Genomic DNA, 20,281 nt, shown 5'->3' with positions numbered 1-20,281 from the left:
TTTGCTCGTGGCTTTTGATTTTGCGCTCTTTCACGTCTTTGGTTTGCATTTGTTTTTTCCTCTCTTCTTTTCATCGTTTTCTTCTCCCATTCTCGACCTTCTTCTCCTTCGTTTCTTTCATCAACTTCAACATTTGGAATTAATAATAATTTTCGAATGCATTTTTTCGTTTGACTTACATTTACAACTAAAATATGTATCAAGAGTTTTCTTGAGTTTTTTGTTTTTATTTTGATTTTGTGTCGTTTTGCTTAGTTCTAATAAAATTGTATTTTTGATTTTTCTCATTGTTTTTGCCTTCTGACCCCATCAGACTTGCGCCTGAGGTCATACAAAATTTTGATTAATGCTCAAGGTACATTGCAATTTTCATCTTTGTTTTTGTAAAATTTATTTAGCTTTAATGTTAAAAAGTGTCTTCTTCTTTGCGTTTTTTTTTTGATTTGTGCGCTCTTCTTCTTCATCTTTGTGAGGGGTTGAAAATTATAGGAAAATTTGAACGAAATAAAATGAATGGAAAATCATTTGCCAGAACCCAGGAAGGGACCCAAAAATAATTCGAGAATTTGCATAGCAAAATTTGCTCATATTGTAAGAGGGGATGCGATTCCGGCTAAATCACCCTCAGCGAATGCAATTCTTTCCTTTTCATTTGATTTTTCATAAATTGCAGTTTTCCAGTTCACTTTTAAGCATGCAAATAGAGGGAACACCCTTATAGTATCGGTACGGGGACTGGGAGGGGAACTGGGACTGACCTGACTCCATGGGGTAGTATTTGTCGGGGCTGACTTTGCGCCCTAAAAATTGCTGCCAGACGATTTTCCCAAATTGCCATCAAAATTCAATAGAAAAGATTTGGGCAAAAATGTCGGAAAAATATTTATGAAATTTGCCTACCATCCCCTGGTCCGAGGTCCGAGTCCGTGGCAGCAACCCCCGCGGCCCAATCTTTAATTGCAGCAGCGCCCGTAAAAGTATCGGATGTCTGTACGTAATCAATGAGATGAAATTTGCATGGACACGTGACAAATAATTAACTGCCGAAAACGGGAGATATCCATGCGCCTCAGGGTGTGGCTACTTTTAATCAATAGCGCTATGGCTTAATGTATATAGATTTTGATTTTGGATTGGAATTTTTTACAACAGCAGCTGCTGACCCTGCCGACTTGACCCTCACCGGACCATGCTGGGTTTTTGTTATCGCGCTTTTCTCTCATTTTTTCAGCGGGCTACACTCTCATGTAGATGTATTTTTTAAAGCAAACATACTAATCAGGGGTGTGTTGGTCACTGCGTGTCCCAAAACCGGAAACAGTTTTACTTATTATTGTGTTTTTTTTTTTTGTTCGGAATGTTTTATGAGGGTGCTGCTCGTAGGTTTTATTCAAAAACGGGAAGAATTAGGGGGGAACAGCTGCGAATGAGTTTTTTTGTTTTTTAAAGTGCCTAACCATATCTACTCGCAAGACATTTCGCTCCAGGCATTCTTGACAAATTGAATCAAATGGCAATTTAATAATTGATGTCGCCAAGGCCTTGGACCAGCATACAACCATCGGAGAGATGAAGGTCCCCTATTGGAAGCCAAAACAATGGGAAAGGTCTTCCCCTATCAAGGGAAACTTCTCGGGTAATCACGGTGTGATTTTAAGATTCTGAAGTAGGTCCACGGGTCTGGCACGCTTCAATCAAAGAATAAAAAATGTAATCTGGTAATTGATCAATTTGGAAATCACAATTTTTGAATTGAAAGTAAAAAAAGAAACGAAACTCAAGTTTAACAAATACAAATGTAGACATTTATTCGTAATATATACACACATATGAAATTATATTATAAGAACTAAGAAATAAGTGGAATATAAAAAAAAATGTAGTACTTTTTCTATATGGATTTAAATATTGGATTTTAGATTTCCCTTAAGTTGTGTTTTGTGGGGACTCGGCGAAGTATTTGCTAAAAGGCACGCAGCATTTTAAAAAACACACGTTTTTAAAAAAAGGAATTTCAAATATAGCAAATTCATCAACGCCGGGTCCCAGGCTCGACTCGGTCCTATCATCAACTCTTCGAGGGAAACTCTTCTTGCCGAAGAACAAACGCCTTAAATACTATAAAATAATCTGCAAGAATCGTTGCCCAAAACTGAAGAGTTGATCGATCCGATTTGGCTTCTGGTTCGATCTTTATATATGTATATGTATATAGTATGTATCTCCATAAGTTTGACTAGAATGTGTTTAGTGGTTAGGCGACTAGTTTTGGTCTTTGGAATGTTTGAACTTAAAATTTTAATTAAACCAAGCGAAATATTATATTAATATATTAAATCATATGTATATCTAAACTTTAGTTGTTCTGCTCTGAGGTAAATTTACTACAAAAAAATTCTTATTTAGCTTTAAGGTTTCTTTCCTTTCGATGCGGTTTCGGTTTAATAGATTTTATATAGATTTTTTCTTTATAAATTCATTTTATTTAAATTATTGTTTTCAAGTCCGTCTGAGGTAGCAATTTTTGTTATGTTTTTTTTTTTAACGTTTCATAATATATACTATTATTATTTTTACTCGTTTATCGTTTTCATATTTATATTTATTTATTCTTATTGGTTTTCCTTTCTTTAAATATGTTTGTATAAAAAAGTACTAATGGTCATTGTACTTTTGCCCTGAGTTGTTTTTGTGTGTTCTTATTTTTTACCTTCTGGCGCAATTTTCCTTTTCTTCAATCCCTCTCTCTAATCATCTTCCTCTGCTTTTATAACATTACATCCCTCTAATACCCCCGCTAACTCTGTTCAATTTTCATCTAAAATCGGAATTTCCCCTGGAGTTCTCTTTTAACAATCCTTATGTACAAGTTTTGGTCGGGAAAAATCTCATCAAAATTGAAGACATTGTTTATAAGATTTGTTATTCAGTTTCGGTTAAGATTATAGTGCCTTTATACGATATAGAGGATGTTTTTCCCAAAGTGAGAATCGAAGGAAATGGAGACATTCTGGACATTCCCAGAGTGAAGTCTTCGCTAAAAAATTTTTGATTTTGAGCAATTTCATTGTGCTGAAGCTTTACCATAGTTTATGCCTACAATTTTTGTGTGGGTTCAGCCCTATTTTAAGACCACACGATATCTAGTAGATGAGAAATGTATAATTGTAATTTTGATTTGAAGCTGCTGATGCTGCTACTACGATATATATCCTTTGACTCGTATATATGAATGCCCATCATCCTCTGCCTACCCCACCTTATACATGTATGTACGTATTTAGATTTCCTCTCTCCACATCCTGTGCTCTCTCGACTGCAACTCTTTTACGATAAATTACTATTACGCATAGGAACTTTGATATTTAATCACTAGAGATATATATGTTATAGGTTACGGTTTATGCTATGCCTTGGATCCATCAAAATATACATACATACATATGTGTATATATGATGACGACTAGCACAGTGCTGCCAGCTGAAACGGACTTGTTCTTGTTCGGTTATAGTGTTATGGTTTATAGACTTTCATCCATGTTAGACATGGTGAACTTTTAGCTTTCTGCGACTACCGATTGGTATTGATCGATTGTAATTGTTATTATTTGTATTGTATTTGTTAGGGGTGTATATTTAAGTTTAATTATGAGCTCAACTAATATGCGCACTCAGTCTTTTGTAGTTCCACTATTTTGTCTCTTGTTCATGTTCCTAACTCTTATTTTCTTTTCTGTTATCTGTCACTTTAGCTTTAATTTTTTCGTTTCATGGAGGATCTCGATAAATGTATCAGGGTTGTATTTTGGGTTGAACTTACGCTGGCAACACTGTAAAATGGGGTTGCATTTTCATTTCCCCGTCCTTGTCCTTAGGCTGGTGTTAGTCTGAAGCTCAACGTGGCCGATTCCGAGGCCCGCACCCTCACGGGCAGATAGACCAGAGCCGGGGCAAACTGCATCTCCGAGTCGGGATCGGCTGGCTGCAGATGGAAAGCCTGCATCTGATATGCTTCTTCGGCCCGATCCGGCTGAGCGTAGCTTGCCGGCTTTCCGGTGCCGTTGGCCAGATCGCTGCACACCTCAAAGGGCGAGGTGGCGGCCGACCGATGGCCGCCTCCGATCCCGTTGGGTGTGATGGACTTGGAGGAGCGACGTCCTGGATTTGGTGAGCGGTTCTTGGATGCGGCCATCGGCGACTGGGAGCGGCCCGTGGCCTTCGGTGAGGGAGTTCCTGGTGTGTGTTGTGGAGGAGAGTGGGTTCTCTGGAGGGTTGTGGCCTTGGAGGTGCTTAGGTTGGTGGGTTCCACGTGGAGATCAGCTTCTTCTACAGCTGGCGGAGCTGCTGCCACCCGACTGGACTTGCTGCGGGACTTGCCTTGACTGCGTCCTGCTGGGGGTGGCGGTGGCGCTTCCAAAGAAGCCTCAACCCCATCGGCACTATTGAGTAGGGCATGCGAGCGTTCGTGGATGAAGAGGAATGCGTAATACGGCGTGGTGAAGGGGCACAAAGAGCACTGGTACTCCTTGAAGCGTGGCGCTTGCTCCCCGAACATCCCAGGCAGAGGTGGCATTGGTGGCATGCCCTGCATACCCTTGGGCCCCTGCTGCTGCTGCATCTGTCCGAAAAGATGCTGCGCATTAAGATTCTGTAGAGCCTGGGCGAGATTGGGTGGAGGATTGCCAGCGCCCGCGGATGGCGTTGCAGATGGAGCATTGCTGCTGCTGTTGCTCCCATTGGGTATCTTGAGCGTAGGACTGTTGGGCTTGCTGCGCGCGGATGGAGCCGGCGCCGGAGCTGCTTGCGTGGATTCCAGCTCCCTGAGTCGCTCCACTCCGGCCGGTCCGTGTTCGTTCATCAGATGCGAGCGGAGCCACTTGAAGCTGCGGAATTGTCGCGCACACAGCGGACACACCTCGTGGCCACTGCCGGAGTTGGTCTCTCCGCCTGGTGCTGCGGGAGGAGTCAGATTTAGCTCCTGCTCCGGCTGTGTTGGCGGAGCCTGTTGCGCTGCGGCTGCGGCCGCCGCCTCCAGCTTGACGCCGTTCTGTCCTCGCGGCTGCGGCAGGGGCGAGCCCTCCTCGATTATGCCGTGCGTGTTGTGTTTGTGGACGCGCAGGAAGTACTTGCTGCACAGCTCTTTGTTGCAGATGTTGCACACAACGCCCCCGATCTGGGCACCGTTCTCGATCTCGATGCCGTGCATCCGCTGCATATGGGTCTTCATGAAGTACTTGTTGCACAGCTCCTTGTTGCAGATCTCGCAGTAGCTGCTCGTTGGCGTTATCGTGTAGGCCGGCCGATTCGGTGGCGGAACGGGGACACTGCCAGTGCCTGCGGGTGTTGCCACCGGACGCTCAGGCGTGTAGAAGCCCTCGCGCAGTGGACTCCCACTCGGAGCGGTCGCTCCCCTGGGTATGTGCGCCTCGGCGATATGTTGCTTGAATTCCTCGCCACTGCCTGGCGAGGATCTGGCTCCTCCAGCCCCTCCGTTCGGGGGCGTTTGTGGTGCTGCCTGCTGCTGATAGAGGGCGTGCAGGGGCAGCTGTTGCGGATGCTGTTCGGGCAGTGGCATGGCCATGGGTGCCATCTGTAGAGGCATCTGCATCGGCAGCTGCATCTGGGCGGCGTGCTCCGTCATAAGATGCGCTCGAAGAGCGTACTGGTTCTCCAGCTCCCGGCCGCACAGGTGGCAGGGCAGGGGTCTCTTCCCGTTGATGTCGTTGAGCTGCTGCAGCATCGATTGCAACTTCTGGAGGTTCTGCAGCCCCATCACGGACCCGTTTAGCTTCTCCTCGTCCAGGTCAGGTTCCAGTTTGATCCGCTTGCTGGGCTGTTCGATCAGATCTTGCTCCTGCTCGGGCTCTGGCTCCTGCTCAGGCTCCTGGTCTGCCTCTGTCTGTTCCATCGAAGCGGCGGCCGCTGCCTTGGCCAGCATCAGATTCAGGGGCATAAACGGCCAGCCACTTAACTGTGCCTCGTCCTTGCCAATCTGCGGCAAATCCTCCGGGGGCACGAAAATCCCATGCCGCTTCCATTTGTGGGTGCGCAGGAAGTACCTGTTGGCGTACTCCTTGTGGCACATCTCACAGTAGAACTCCGGGAAATGAATGCCTAGACGTCGCAGCTTCTCTGCACTGAGGTTGGACTCCCTGGCCTGCTGCTGAAGGTGCGACGGCAGCTTTCGGGGCGGCGGCACAAAGTTCACCTCCTCCTGCTCCAAGGAGAAGTCCTCGCGGAATCCCTCGGGCAGCTGGAAGGGCTTAGGGATGTCCACCTCTGTCTGGGTCTCCTGCTTGATGGGCTGGTGCGTCAGGGACTGGATCTGGGGCGACGACTCAATGGGACTGCCGCGTCGCGACTGGCCAGGCTGGGAGTTTGGCGACGAGTCAGCGGCTTGGTCGTGCTGCTTGGCTCGGTGGCGTCGCATGGCAAAGATGTTGGTGAATCGCTTCGAACAGATGTCGCAGTGAATCGTGGCCGCCGGCGGTGCCGCCGCGGACTGATCCGTTTTCTGAGCCACACTCGGCGGTGGCTGGGCCTCCCTCTGTAGCTGGAACATGTGGCTCATGGAGCTGCCACTGTTGCTGTTGTTGTTGCTGCTTGTGGTGTTGTTGTTGTTGTTGTTGTTGGAAGTATTGGATGGGGGCTCTCCCACGGGATCGAAGATCCCATGCTTGTTGGCCTTGTGCGTCTTGAGGAAGTACTTGTTGCAGAACTCCTTGTTGCACAGCTCGCAGTAGGCCTCCGGATTGAAGATGCGCAACGGTGGACGATTCAATCCATCCACGCCGGGGAACCCCGACATGCCGAGGAGCGGCAGATATCCAGCGGGGCCCATGCCTGGTGGAAAGGGAAAGGCGGGCGCCAGGGCCGAGCCATGCGAATGATGCTGCTGTTGCTGGGCCATGGCACGGAACCAGTGATCCTGCTCCTGTTCCTGCTCCTGCTCCTTGCCATGGCCATTGGACAGGTCGTGGTCCAGCTGCATCTGCATATGTTCCTGCATCTGATTGGGGCTCTCCTCCCGCTCCAGCTTCACCTTGATTGAGCTGAGAAAGTCCATGGGTTCGTTCCCATCCCGATCCTGATCCTGATTCTCTCCCTCACGATGGTCCTGCAGCATGTGGAGGCTGAGCTTGAACTCGGTCTCGAAATTCTCGCCGCACTGCTTGCAGTAGGTCTGATACGGATTCCGCCGCTGATGCTGATGCTGATTCTGATGCTTGTCCTCTGATATGTGTTCGCTGGAAGGATCTGAATTCTGCTCGGGCTCCTCTTGCTTGTGCTGCTGCAGGAGCTCGAAGGTCTCCTTCAGTTTCTCCATCGACTTGGGCAGGAACATCTTCGATAGCTTCTCCTCGTAGTCTACCCGGGTGGCAGTGTCTTGCCTGCGATCCTCGATCTCTGCTGGTGGTTCGCCTTCGCCTCCGCTGAGGTTGAGGGCCTCCAGGCGAATGGGATTGTGCTGCTTGCGTCGCTTCTTGGCCGCATCGCTGAGGGCTTCCAGCAGCTGCAGCTGCATGGCTGCCGCATTGGCTGCCGCTGCCGCCGTCGCTGCCATGGCCGCCATGGTGGCCCCCTCTTCCGTTTCCGCTGCTGCTTCCAGACCCGTTCCATCCTCCACTCTATCTCCATTTCCCTCTCCCGTTTCCGTTTCAATATCGTCTTCGGCATTGTCTGCCTCATTTGTGCTGCTTCCCGCTGGCTTCGGCCTCGGCTCCTGCTCCTGCCCCTTGACCAACTGCTCCGTGGGTGAAATGGTGCCGTCTCCTCCTGCTGCTGCTCCTGCTCCTGTTCCTGCTGTTGCTGTTGCTCTTGTGGCTTCATGGGTATTGTTGCTGTTGTTGCTGCCTCGGTTCGTGTTGAGTGTCGACGAGTTGGAGACATCGGAGAGAGCAGTGTCCTCGCTGCTCAGATCTGGCGGTGGGGTGGCATATATGGATGCAGCCATTTTGGATGATATTACTGCAAAAGAGAGAGGGAGAGAGAGGAGAAAGGGGAGAAATGGTATTGATGAGTGAAGAACTTTTTAATTGAAGTCGCAGCCAAAAGCCGAAGCCATGCTAGCGGGTGGCATGGGTAGGTCGAAGGGGTGGTGTGGGGTGGAGTATGCATGTACATAATTAATGGTTCTATATATGTTCATTTATATGTATATTAGATGTATTTATAAGGGCTTGTTGTGGTCGGGTAAATTTTGGTATTTTACAGGCCAAAAGTAGGAATGTTTCAGGATAAATTCTTTGTGTCTTACGTCCAATGCAGTCCTATACTCGTATGTACATCTCTTCCATCTATCATGCCCCCACTGACCATTTCTCTGAATGTACATAATGTATGGCTTGAGGGCTTAAATCCTACGAGCCTTACATATTGGAAGAAAAATAATAAGATGAAAAAAGCCACATAGAATATTTGAGACCATTCAATTTTGGTTTTGGCTTCGTTCTACTCCTCATTTTTCTTTTTCTCCTCCCATGTCTCAGCTTTCTCCTTTCTCCTATATTTTGCCAACACCCACACACACACACATATATAAAATATTTGTGTCTCATTTCCGTATGCGCTTAATTTCATTTCTCTGCCGCTTCTGCTGCTTCTTTCTTCGTCATCATCATCATTCCTTGGGCCCCCCTCTATCACCATCTTTCGAGCTGTTCTTCACCCGCTCTCTCTCTCTCTCTCTTTCTCTACCACCCAACCAGCCACCCACCTATTCCTCTATCGCTACACTTTTTCATTTTTGTGCAAATTCTATGAAAAATTTTTCCATTATGTACACAAATACCCAGGCAGTCCTCAGAGCACACTTATAGCACACATATATAGGTTCCTTTATTTGTTTGCTATGCCCCCAGATGCCACCCACTAACACACAAACACACACACACTCCCGCACACACACACACATATATAAACCCATTTTTGGGGGACAGAAGGAGGAGGAGGGAGGCGCACACACGAAAATTTATACAAAGTCATCCGATTTAAGGAATACAAATTTTGCTTATTTTCTCCTCTTTCTCTCTCTCGCTCGATCTATGTGTGTGTGTGTGTGTAAGTGGATGTGTGTGGCACACACCAACACAGAAAACTTTTTGCGTCTCACAAACAAACACACACATACATACGTACATACAACCCCCTCCCCACATCAGTCCTCTCTCTCCGCCTGAACACCCCCTCACTTGAGCCGAGCATAAAACTTATAAAAATTTTCTTCAACATGACTTGGTAAAATAAATTTGATTCTCAAGAAAAGCGAAAAAGGAAGTAAGACCAAAGCAGGATGGGAGGGATAGTGGTGGGCGGGGGGTGAATTTTCTGCCAGGCAACCAGGGTGGTGAGGGGGTGAGTGTCAGTGGGTTTGAGGGGGAGGCGATGGGGAAAATTTTTCGAAATAAACCGAAAATTTCTTTTTCCTATTTGAGTAGAAGCCAAAAAGGAGGAAAGCTTTTGGAGGTGCAGGAAAAACAGGCTGAGCGAGGGATAGAAGAAGTAGGAGGAGGAAGAGGAAGAGGAGGAGGAGCAGAAGCACGCCGAAGAAGGTGGCGAAGAAGGAGAGGAGAACATAGTGGGGGAGTGGGCACAGAATGGGGAAAAATAAAGCAGAAAAGCAAGAAAAATATTCTCAACTATGCTGCAGACATAAATTAAGTTTCCATGGTTGGAAATTGGTTCTCTTGCTACATTTTCCTCCTTTTGCCTCTGGTGTCGTTGTTGTTTTTGTTGTTGACTTTTCTTTTATACAATTTCTTCGGAACATCCCCCCTACCAGCCCCCTGGACCAGAACATCCTTTTGGCCTTCTGGTACTTTGAGAAGTTAAGCAAAAATGCCGGCCAGGATGTGCGCATTTCTCTTCAGAAACTCTCCCTGTGAGTGTGCGAGTGTATCTATGTGTGTGAGTGTATCTGAGTGTTGCTTGTATTTTGGTTGGGATTTTTATAAAGCCTAAGGTAGTTTTATGTTATTTTATTTGATTTTTTTTGGGCTGCCTGCCTGCCCGTCCATCTTTTGGGTGGGTTGAGGAGTAGTGGGAGAAGGATGGTCAGGAAAAAATGTTCGAAATGAAAATGGCAGCCGAGTGTAAACAGAACCATGTACTTGTGCTCCTTATAACAACATATATATATACATGGCATACATATCGTACATATATTTGAGGAGACTCGAGACGAAAGGCGGCTAATTTGGCCAACCAACATATCAAAGTAGTTTCGGGAATGAGGGGCTCTGGAGTCTCGAGACACTTGCCAAAGGGAAGAGCCAATAACGTTAGATTGGTTCTGGCCATGGTATGGTATGGTATGCCCTGCCATTCGCATAGGACTTTATAAATTGGAAAGGGTAGAAGAAAACGTAGAAACATGGCTTAAGGGCTAGGTAGGGACTATCTAAAAATATTTTAAACTGATTCTGTCTTGAAAGTGTTCAAAGAATGCAAATCAAAATCAGGTACAAAATAATTGAATGTAAATCCATAGATCATCCTATGAGATATAGGTCTTATGAATGGATGGTAGAACTTTCAAGCAGAACAAAAATGTATTCATTATTCTTTCATTATTTGACGATCCATTGATGGCACTTTAAACTACACATTCAAAAAAAATGCACACGTAAATAATACTTCTTATATCATCAACATACTCATTAATAATTTGTTGTTTTCGCGATCCGTTAAACTTTCATTTAGTTGCACTTTCAGTTGGGGAAAACTTTCCGTGAATTGTCGGTTTCCTAACCGATCATTGGCTCACTCCCAATTACCTTTCAATAAGTCACACGGTCATGCGCGTTCGGCACTGTGCTCTCTTTTTCCGAGTTGTTGCGATCGTGTGGTGGTTTTATGTCCTGCCAAGTGGCCCGTTCGTTTGCAACTGCCGCATGACACAGCAGAAAAACAAAAAATATCAACTATCAATTTCCCGATTTCCTCAAAATCAAAACAGCAAATAGCAATGATACTAAAATCACAACGATACACACACACACACACACACGAACCCTTACCCTCTATAGCGTTTAATAGTTTTTCCACATACACTCATACATAGAGAGAGCTTCCTCTACACATATCATGGAAAAAACCTCAATAAAACACCCCAAAATATCAAAAATCATAGAATTTCCCTTAAAAAAAAATCCATACAACGTACACTTAGCAGCGCTGCCCGGAAAACCATTATTGCTCCGCCCCTTTTTTGGTTTTCTTTTTTTTTTCAGTAAAATTTTTCAGTTACCACCACAAAAGGGAAAGGGATAGACACAGTGGCAATCAGAGAACGACTGAAGGAGAGAGCGAGAGGGGTGACACACGGAATGAGCAACAATCGCATCGCGCAACGTTGAATGGGGTTTTACTTTTCCTCTGTTGTTGTTGCAGCAGCAGTGTAAGTTGTCGTGCCAATAGTTTATCATATTTCCATAGGATTTTCAATTTGTTTTTCTTACTGCAGTGGAGTCAGTTCAGTCGTGGCTGTTATTGGTGTACACTGTACAAGTACAAGTACGAGTATGTATTATAGATTTTGTTATTCTAATTTATGCACTCTCCATGGAATTTGGGTGACTCTGCTCTGTCTTTCAGTTTCTTTGAACCCTTTATCTGAGATATGATGGAACTATTCGGAGAGGACACTAGAGGTACTTTACTAGCTAAGAGATAATGGAAGACGGTTCCGGGGTTGGTATGCAATTGGATTGCTATAATAGAAGGACTTAGAAGGTAATTTTGTGAGAGGATTTTGCAAGTGTCTGTTAACGAGATGATTACTCGGGATAGTTACCAAGAGCATGTAGGGGTACATTTGGCGTTGGCTATTAAATCGAAGGCAAGAAGGGAAAATTATTGGATGATTATTGTGGTTATACTCAGCTCTCGTATGTATGTATATTTTACATAAGTATTATCGTTTTTTACTTCATGTTTTGAAAGCTGACTTTTCAAGACTGATAATTTCATGTATTTATGCGGGCGGAATTTTCACTTAATGATTAAATATTGCTACATCAAAAAAGATTTCAAATTCTGCTGGTAAGTCTCTTTATTAAGAATACTAATTTAGTTTTCTTTTATACATTTTTTTCAAATTATGACGATTTTGTACTCCAAATTACTACTTAGACTCGGGATTAATAGTTGTAATCTTTAGGTTTGAGAGAAAGAATATAACCGACTATAAAGGAGGACCGTGTATCCCCCTTATGTTTCAATTGTTCATTAAAAAGGAACAGCAGCCAACCATTCTGGCAGCCTACATCTTCACAAATCTCAACTAGAAGCATGCCCCAGAGATATACGAGGTTGAATGATTTGCTTTGCCCAGATTGATAGATTGATTTTGACTTTGCGAAAGATACATCGTAAAGTGTACAAGTATGCGTGTGTGTATGCACGTACATATGTATATGTGTGAGTCGAACCTTGGCCACCCTTTGGCATTCGGCATTCCACACACATCAAAAGCCGCAAAAGCGAAAGTGACTTTGGGCGTCCCTCCCCTCCCCTCCCCGCCCCATTGCCTAGCTTCGCTTCCTTTCGTCCGTTTGTTGCCGCTGTCCTGCCACGCAATCAGCGGCCACTGGGACTGGGACGCAGGTCCTGCGCTTGCGCACGGAGTGTGCCACTCAACGGATTTCTCTCTGGCTCTCCAGCTGTCATATATATGTATGTGTGTGTGTGTGTAGTATCTGTGTGTGCATTCAGAATCGCCGGTTGAACGAACCAAGCGAACAAAAACACTCCGACAGCAACAGTCGGAGCCCCAATCATTCGAAACCCATTGGTCGGGAGCTGCGTGGGTGCCGAGTCTCAGAACGGATCCCCCAGTTCGGGGCCATTTTTGGGTCGGAAATGGCACTGGGCCGCCACCGGTCTGGCCGTAGTCGTAGCTACAGTCGTGGTCGTGGTCAAGGTTTCGCTATTGACTTTCACTTTCACACATGTCGGCACATGTCCACTGTGACGTTGCCGGCACTTTCGCTTTCCGTGGCACGCACACACACCCCCAACGAGCCCCACGCCTCTGCACTACAGTTAAACACCCGTTTGTAGGCGCATGTCTCTCTCGGTGCATGGCCTGAAACGTAAACAAACCGCAATGGCATTCGAAATTTTAGAAATGATAATGGATTTGTGTGGTGTAGGGGAGGCAGGACGTAGGCACATCGACACCCGCCCCCTGCATTAGGTATTCCAGTAAAATAATAATTATGAAATTTAAACTCCAACCTTGCGGAACCCTCCCCGAAAAGTATTGTATGTCCTGTCCTGATGAAATGTCGGTTATGATTGATATACGCCCCTGTCGGCCCATATGCCACACTTACCCACTGACGCCCCCGATTGCCCCTGAATGTGGAATGCAATTAATATTTCTGATGAAAATCAAATTGAAATTATGCGTGGACTCAAAAATTAGATCGAAAACGGAGGACAATAATAATGGGTCTGTGCGACAGGGAAACCAACCATCCCCCATCTATAGAGTGCTGATCTCTGTTGGTTTTCGGTTGAATGTGGGGGAGGAATATGCCGAAGGGAGGGGGGTAATGTGTGCGACAAATTGCTCTATTGGTTCCAGGGAGAAGTTACGTGAGACTATGAGCAGTTTCTTTTGATGTGGATGGATTAGGGAACAATGTTTCGTTGAACTGATTCGTATTTGGAATCAATATTTAGACTTCAGTTTGAAATCCTGAATTAGAACATATGCATCAGTACACACTTATCGATATTCAAGAGAAACTTCGAGAGTAACTTTCGTTATACCAAAATGTTAATACATAGTTTAGGAAGTACGAAACAATTTCGTGGAAATTCATTCACCTCGTGCCCTCTTAATCATGGCTTCAGGCACACAAAAATATACAAAATCCTTCGCCCTAAGCCGTACACCAAACAACACAAAAAAAGGGAAAAAACATTTCCAGTTTCTATGGGGCCGCGCTCATTAGTAAGAAATCTCATTAGAAACCAATGAACGCGCACAGAAAAAATAAACACACACACTTACACACACTCGCACATGTAGAGAAGAGGGCTGGAGGGCAAGGGTGAGGGAAGGAAAAGGCCTTCTAATGAGAATTGGGGGGGAAATGAAAATCGTTCACCAGTTTCGATATTTTTCTACCATCATTTTCACTTTCACATCTCCGGCGCATGGGCACCATGGAATGGCATGGCATGATGTGAAAAATTAATTTTACCCTCAATCCAATAGCCCCCAAAATTACCCCTACCCTTCCATAACTCAAACCCCTTCCCCTCAGCAAGCGACATTTTTTTTCGAGCCGCTCGAGCCAACCGAAAAGCCGACCAACCCAAAACTATCTTTCCCTCTCTTTTGGGGGTACTAAAATTTTGTTTCTATCAAATATTATTTTCTACAATAAACTAAAATGAGACTGTGTGTGTGTGTGTGTGTGTGTGTGTGAGTATTCCACCCCCTAAGCTCTATTGTGTGTGGGTCTGTGTACATGTGTCTGCGTAAGGCATGATAAAATAAAAATACGAAAAATATGAAAAAAAAAAACGAGAAAAATTAATAATGAAACTCAAACACAGAGAGACAAGGACAAATGCTATATACATAAGCCATGGCCATACATTCATGTACATACATACATCTACATATGTGTGTGTGGGTGTGTGGTCATAGAAATGAGTGTAGGGTTGGGGATGCCTGCTTATAATAATCATTTTGATAATAAGGCAAGTGTACGAGTAGTTGTACAAAAGTTTTCTTCTTCGTTCTCTCTAATGAGATCCCCATCATCATCATCATTGGACATTCCTCATTATCATCATCATCATCATCGGCATTAGCATCATCCTCATCCCCATACTTCCCCTCATCATAATGATGAAGTTTTATCTAGACCCTGTCACAGTCACCCCCATAAGTATGCAGGCAAAAACATTTTGGCAAGAAATCTATCTACAGAAGTTTTCACCAAAAAAAAAAAATAAAAGAAAAGAAAAGCAGAAAAATTCCATAAATTTTTTGCTTAGGTCTTCCTTTCTCTCTCTTACACACACACAACTGCACATGCTTATTGGAAGGGCGGGGGGGGGGGGGGGGAGGGTAGAGAAGTTTGCAATTTTATCAGAAACACAGACATACACACACGAACACACACACACAAATAGAAATACTAGTCCTCCTCCCAAACTTCTCTCCTTTGGCGACCCCCCAAGCGACTTTATGAAACCATCAAATTATTTTCTTTTCCATTTCTGACACTCAAAAGAAAACGGCAAACACAGTGCGAAAGAGAGAGAAGGAAAGTAAGGATGTTCGGCGGGTGGGAGAGTGCGGGCGGGGCGGGGGTGCGTGTAGGTGTGGGTGTGGGAGGGTGAAAGCCAGCGAAGAAATGAAGGGAAAGCAAAAAGGGAGAAAAAAATTATTATTTTCCAGTTACACTCTTCGCATGGGTCTCCATGGTGGCCCTGGCACATCCTTTACATTACATTTTCCTCCTCAAAGTTTTTGCCATAAGTCCCCCGCTCTGCCACCCTTCTCCCCCTCATCCTTTTCCTGTTCTTTCTTAACCCAAAATGCCTGCGGGTTACATTTTGCCCAGACCGTGTGTGTTTTTACCGGGTATTTGCAAGGAATTTTGTGTTCCTTAATATGTATGCCAGTGCATATTATATATTCCCGATCAGCATGAGCTTCATATCGATTATATGTACAGATAATATCTATATATTTCCTATAATCTATAACAATCAGCTAATTATTGCCTCTAGACTGTTGAAAACCTTACCCTTACCCAGCCCGAGAGGATTGGTTATAAAGTTCCTGAATAGAGGGTATCTCACAGTCGGAATACCGTTCTTAGTTGTTTTTATGTGTTCGCTGGTGTGTGTGGAGCTACTCCGTCTTATTCGAGTACGAAATTTTTATGAGAAAATGCCTGGCAGCTCAGGGCCTCTGTTATTGTGGGTGGGTGTGGGTAAGTGTGAGTGTGTGTGTTGGCCCGGCCCAAAACGGGCTGTATATCAAAATATTTAAAAGCAAATATAATATTGGGGGAGTTAAGCGCTGGGCGGCTGTACGAGTATATTTACGTGGGAGGATTACGGGCAAAAGGCGTAATAGGAAAACACTTAAGCAGGCCCCCAGCCACCAGCCCACTCCAACGCCTCTCCAGCGAAATATGAAAATGTAAAAAAATTATATACATCTATTTTGTATAGTCAGATGTAGATACATACATATGTACTTGCATATTGTATAGTACATATATTAATAATGAGCCGCAGCGCCAGCGCAAAGAGAAAATGAGAAAAAAAAAAAAAGGAAAAAAATGGTGTCTGTGTGTAGAATTTATTGATTTTCAGCGAATAAATATTGCTGGAAGAGCACATGGCAAGTGACTTAATATCAGTTTGCTTTGATATTACCATATACGCAGGCACACAGACATAAATATACATATAGTATGTATATTCATCTGTGTGTATGTACGTATATAGGGAGATATATCTTTATATTGAAATTGATTTGGCCTGCTGTCGCTGCTATCGTTGAAATTTTTATATTTTTATTGTCAGTCGCAGTCGCATTAAAAATACTTAATCTCCGACGGCACAGTTATTGCCCTCACACCGCCATAAAAATGGTGGGTGCACTGGGTGTGGGTGTACGTTTGTATATGTGCATACATATGTATATGGGGCAGTCCAGTACTTTAATCATGTCCATATCGAAAAATTTTACTTTATCGTTATCCCTAGCGTATACACATACATATTATTATTATTTTTCTGTTCTGTTCTGTGCTTTATTAGCACCCGTAAGGGGACCTCATGGCGTATGCTCAATGTGTGATAAAAACCCGCGAGAGAGAGAACGAGAGAGGGAGCTAATGAGACTTTTTAATAAATTGCCCCATTTTGCCTTTGCCTGGGCCCCGTTTTTAGTACAATTTTCATTATTAATAAAACTTTATGACATCTATATCTGAGTTCGTTGGTTGGTTCCGTTGTGCAGTTTTGTTTCATAAAAAAAGGGGCGGACCCACACACACAATTTATTATTCCAATTAAATTTAGCAACTTCGTTTGCTATTGTCCTGGATGTACGTATAGTATATTTGTGTACGTATGTTTTGTGTGTAGGTGCGGTTGTGTGTGCGTCATGATATCTATCAAAAGTTGGCTTCCATTTTAGACTATGGTCTTTGTAAAACCGTAAATTGTAGGACCTACTACCAATATATAGTGGATAGATAGGAGATTTCATCTATACAGGTTAGGGAGCTGTGTATTTTTATGCAGCGATTGTGATCTCCTTATTCCGAGGGAACTCCTCCTCCTCCACATATGTAGATACAAAATTAAACTAAGTAATTTACAAAGTATTGAAGTGTTTCCCATTCTGTTGGTAGTTTAGAAACTGATCCTATTCTATTAAATAAAAGATTTAATTCCATTTCAACGACACATGTGCATCACATCGAAGCTATAGGCGACAATAAAACTTTTCCCATATCATGGTTGAGAATATAAGATCTCATATGAGAGCTGATTCGTCCCCAGAAAAAACACTTGTCGCATAATAGCTCCGTGCGACACAGTTTTGAGCGGGATATTCTTGAGATTTGATTGAAATTCTACGGCTTTGCAATACACCTGCATGTACATACATACTTACATCTTTCCAATTAAATTCAATCATTCAGCGGTTATTAAGGTGAGACACTCTTGAAAGATGAATATTGAGAAATTGACACTGAATAACATAACACAACGTATAAAAAATGTATAAAAAAAGTACATGCATCTGATGAGGTTGGTGTAAGGGGAGCTTTTTAATTGTATTATTTGATATGTATATTTTGATTATTTGGTAGATATATGTATATATATAAAATGCAATCCGTCAATTTCCAAAGTTGCGTCCCAACCAAACTCTTGCAAATCTGGTTAGTAACGTGGATTGCGCAACATCTAAATGGTATACGATTTTGATAAGCATTCCAAAGCATTAAGCAATATAATTTGATGAATTTGCCAATTTTAATTTCATTTTATTTCGTGTGTGTTCTTTTATATCTATTTTTTTGTAAGCCAATTTATGGAATTTCGTTAGAGTTTCTTTAATGGGGCGGGCCAATGCAAGCGGATAGAGCTATTTTGTTCTACAGTTCGGTTAGGGGTTTACGATTATTTTGACTGGTTTGACAGACTGTTTGTGGTTGATATTGCTGGGGACTCACAATGTCTCTGGCCAGAGAGAGCATCTTTAATCCTAAGTGTAAACGTGTGCCAGCGTAAACGCGCTTCGAACGGAAACGGAAACTCCACAGATAATGCATATTAATGGCTAGTATTTTATTGATTTCGTTAACGATTAAAGCACTTTATTGGTATAGATATCGATTTAGGTTTTATTTGTTTTTAGCACATAGTTTCTGGTTAAAAAAAAAAAATACAAAAATTAGCTTCCTTGCCACCACTATATTGTTTTCGTATTGTTATTGGCTTACAAATCCTTGAGTTTTGTCACTTTAACACTTTTGGAAACACTGAAATCGGCAGATTCTTATGAATAATGCTTCTCATTCTGATACTGATTCTGATTCGGATTCTGGAAACTTACAGAACTTGTACGGGGCGTTACACTTATTCGATCATGCCGACAAGTCTTAAACGACGTTGTGGTAGCCACGCGCGGCTACTTCTGCACCACGTACGCGTTTTCTGTAGACTGATTCGGGCTTTTCAGTTTTTCCGATTGCCAGCCTGCCCGCCAAAGGATGCACAGGCACCGTCGAGACACCCACACACATATGCACAACACAGCGACAGAGAGAGCGTGTACTCGCGAAAGAGAGAGAGCCACAACCACCACCAGAGACACCACCCCCACCGCCAGCCGCAACGCTCTGTTGCTATTTTGTTTACTTCTCGCTGCGGGGGCGTTCGTCGGAGAGAAAGAGAATAAGAGAAAGTAGAGGGGCCGAGTGCGGGGGTGTTTGCTCTTCTAGCCAAAACATGTGTTAACCTTTTCCAGTGGCTAACAAACTGGTTTAAGGTCCAACCAAAAGGGAAAAATGCATTCCAGATAAAACTGCCCTTAGAAAAGTATTGCCTGCTTCCGAGGGCATTTTTTAAAAATCTGAATGTCTTCAACTTTTGAATGAAAATTAAAGATTTTGTACTTAATACCATAATTATATGTATACAGCGCCCACTTGATGGATTCTTAGGGAATTACACACACACACATACTCGTATGAGGACAAAAATCCTACCCTTAGCTCGCAGGACATGCGTATTGGATCAAAAAAAAATGAAAAAAAGAGAACTGTTCCGTCACAAGCGGTTAGGGGAGTCCCATTTTTGGTTTTTGTTGTTTCTGCTGTTGCTAAAACAGTTTATCAACACGACCAAGTCTCTGATAAAACAATCATCGTTTATGGTGCAACACGCTCCCCTCCCCCGTGTATCCCAGCAGCATAATTGAGAGATAGTCCAGTGACCAGAGCAGTTACGGAACAGAAACCGGACTGGGGGTAGCGGTGGCGGTGGCTCTCGAGTGGTATGGCGTGTGGAGTGTAGTGGAGTGGAGTGTGGACATGTTTCGTAACCGCATGATTAGAAATCGACTAAAGTCGATGACAAAATGTCCTGGTGGGGGGTGCCGGTGCCCAGGAGTAGGAGGACTGGCGGTAGGAGGCGGGTAAAACTAGGTTAAACTCAAACCCAAACCATTCAAATTATTGTTTGAGCTGATTTTTTAGTTGGTTTATGACAAACAATCTCAATGCAAAGGCGGAACCTGCGTGCGGCTCCGTAACTGCCGCCTGCCCCTTAAACGGCTTCTCTCCCCCACCGAAATGGTGGCACGCAGCGGAAATGAGAAGGCATAGTTTTAGCATTTTCCTTTAAATTACAAACAAAAAAATAATAAAAAAAACAGCGCAGCAAGGATAGACGGATCAGGTCGAAACAAGCAATGCCCTGCAAGTAGATATTAGAAGAAGAAGGCTGGGCCACAAAAATTCACCATTATTCTTGTATAATTATTTTAGTGAGTTCTGATTTAGATAATTAATCCCGTCATGACTTCTTTTCAAATGTACTTGAGTTTTGTAAGCTACTTATTTAAACACATTCATAAATAAATAAATATAAAATAAATCCCAGCTAGTTCTCATCCGTTAAATAAGCTCAAAGTCAAAAGTTACAAATTAGTAATTTACTCTACATAGAACTGCCAATAATTTGTAAACTTAAGGAATAATGAAAGTGGAAGTGA

General features: G+C 43.7%; 1 protein-coding gene across 2 annotated transcripts; it reads right to left on the bottom strand.

The window, feature by feature from the left end:
- Positions 1–424: 424 nt before the first annotated feature.
- Positions 425–20,254, bottom strand: LOC108151867. 2 transcript variants are annotated; one of them, XM_017280756.2, is made up of 2 exons: positions 18,237–20,254; positions 425–7,968 (listed from the first exon to the last, which is right to left on the bottom strand). In XM_017280756.2, exon 2 carries the CDS (start codon positions 7,952–7,954, stop codon positions 3,872–3,874), a length of 4,083 nt encoding a protein of 1,360 aa, XP_017136245.1. In that variant the 5' UTR covers positions 7,955–7,968; positions 18,237–20,254; the 3' UTR covers positions 425–3,871. The 2 variants fall into 2 exon arrangements, with proteins under 2 accessions (XP_017136245.1, XP_017136246.1); XM_017280757.2 differs by having other exon boundaries at positions 18,620–20,254.
- Positions 20,255–20,281: the final 27 nt, after the last annotated feature.

The sequence above is a fragment of the Drosophila miranda genome, chromosome XR, assembly GCF_003369915.1.
Source record: "Drosophila miranda strain MSH22 chromosome XR, D.miranda_PacBio2.1, whole genome shotgun sequence".
Taxonomy (NCBI): Eukaryota; Metazoa; Arthropoda; class Insecta; order Diptera; family Drosophilidae; genus Drosophila; species Drosophila miranda.
Note: the sequence above shows the minus strand (reverse complement) of the source record. Positions and strands in the feature narration are given on the sequence as shown.

Coding starts and splice junctions, on each gene's coding strand:
- LOC108151867 (XM_017280756.2), bottom strand. CDS start 7,954: ATGGCTGCATCCATATATGCCACCCCACCGCCAGATCTGAGCAGCGAG.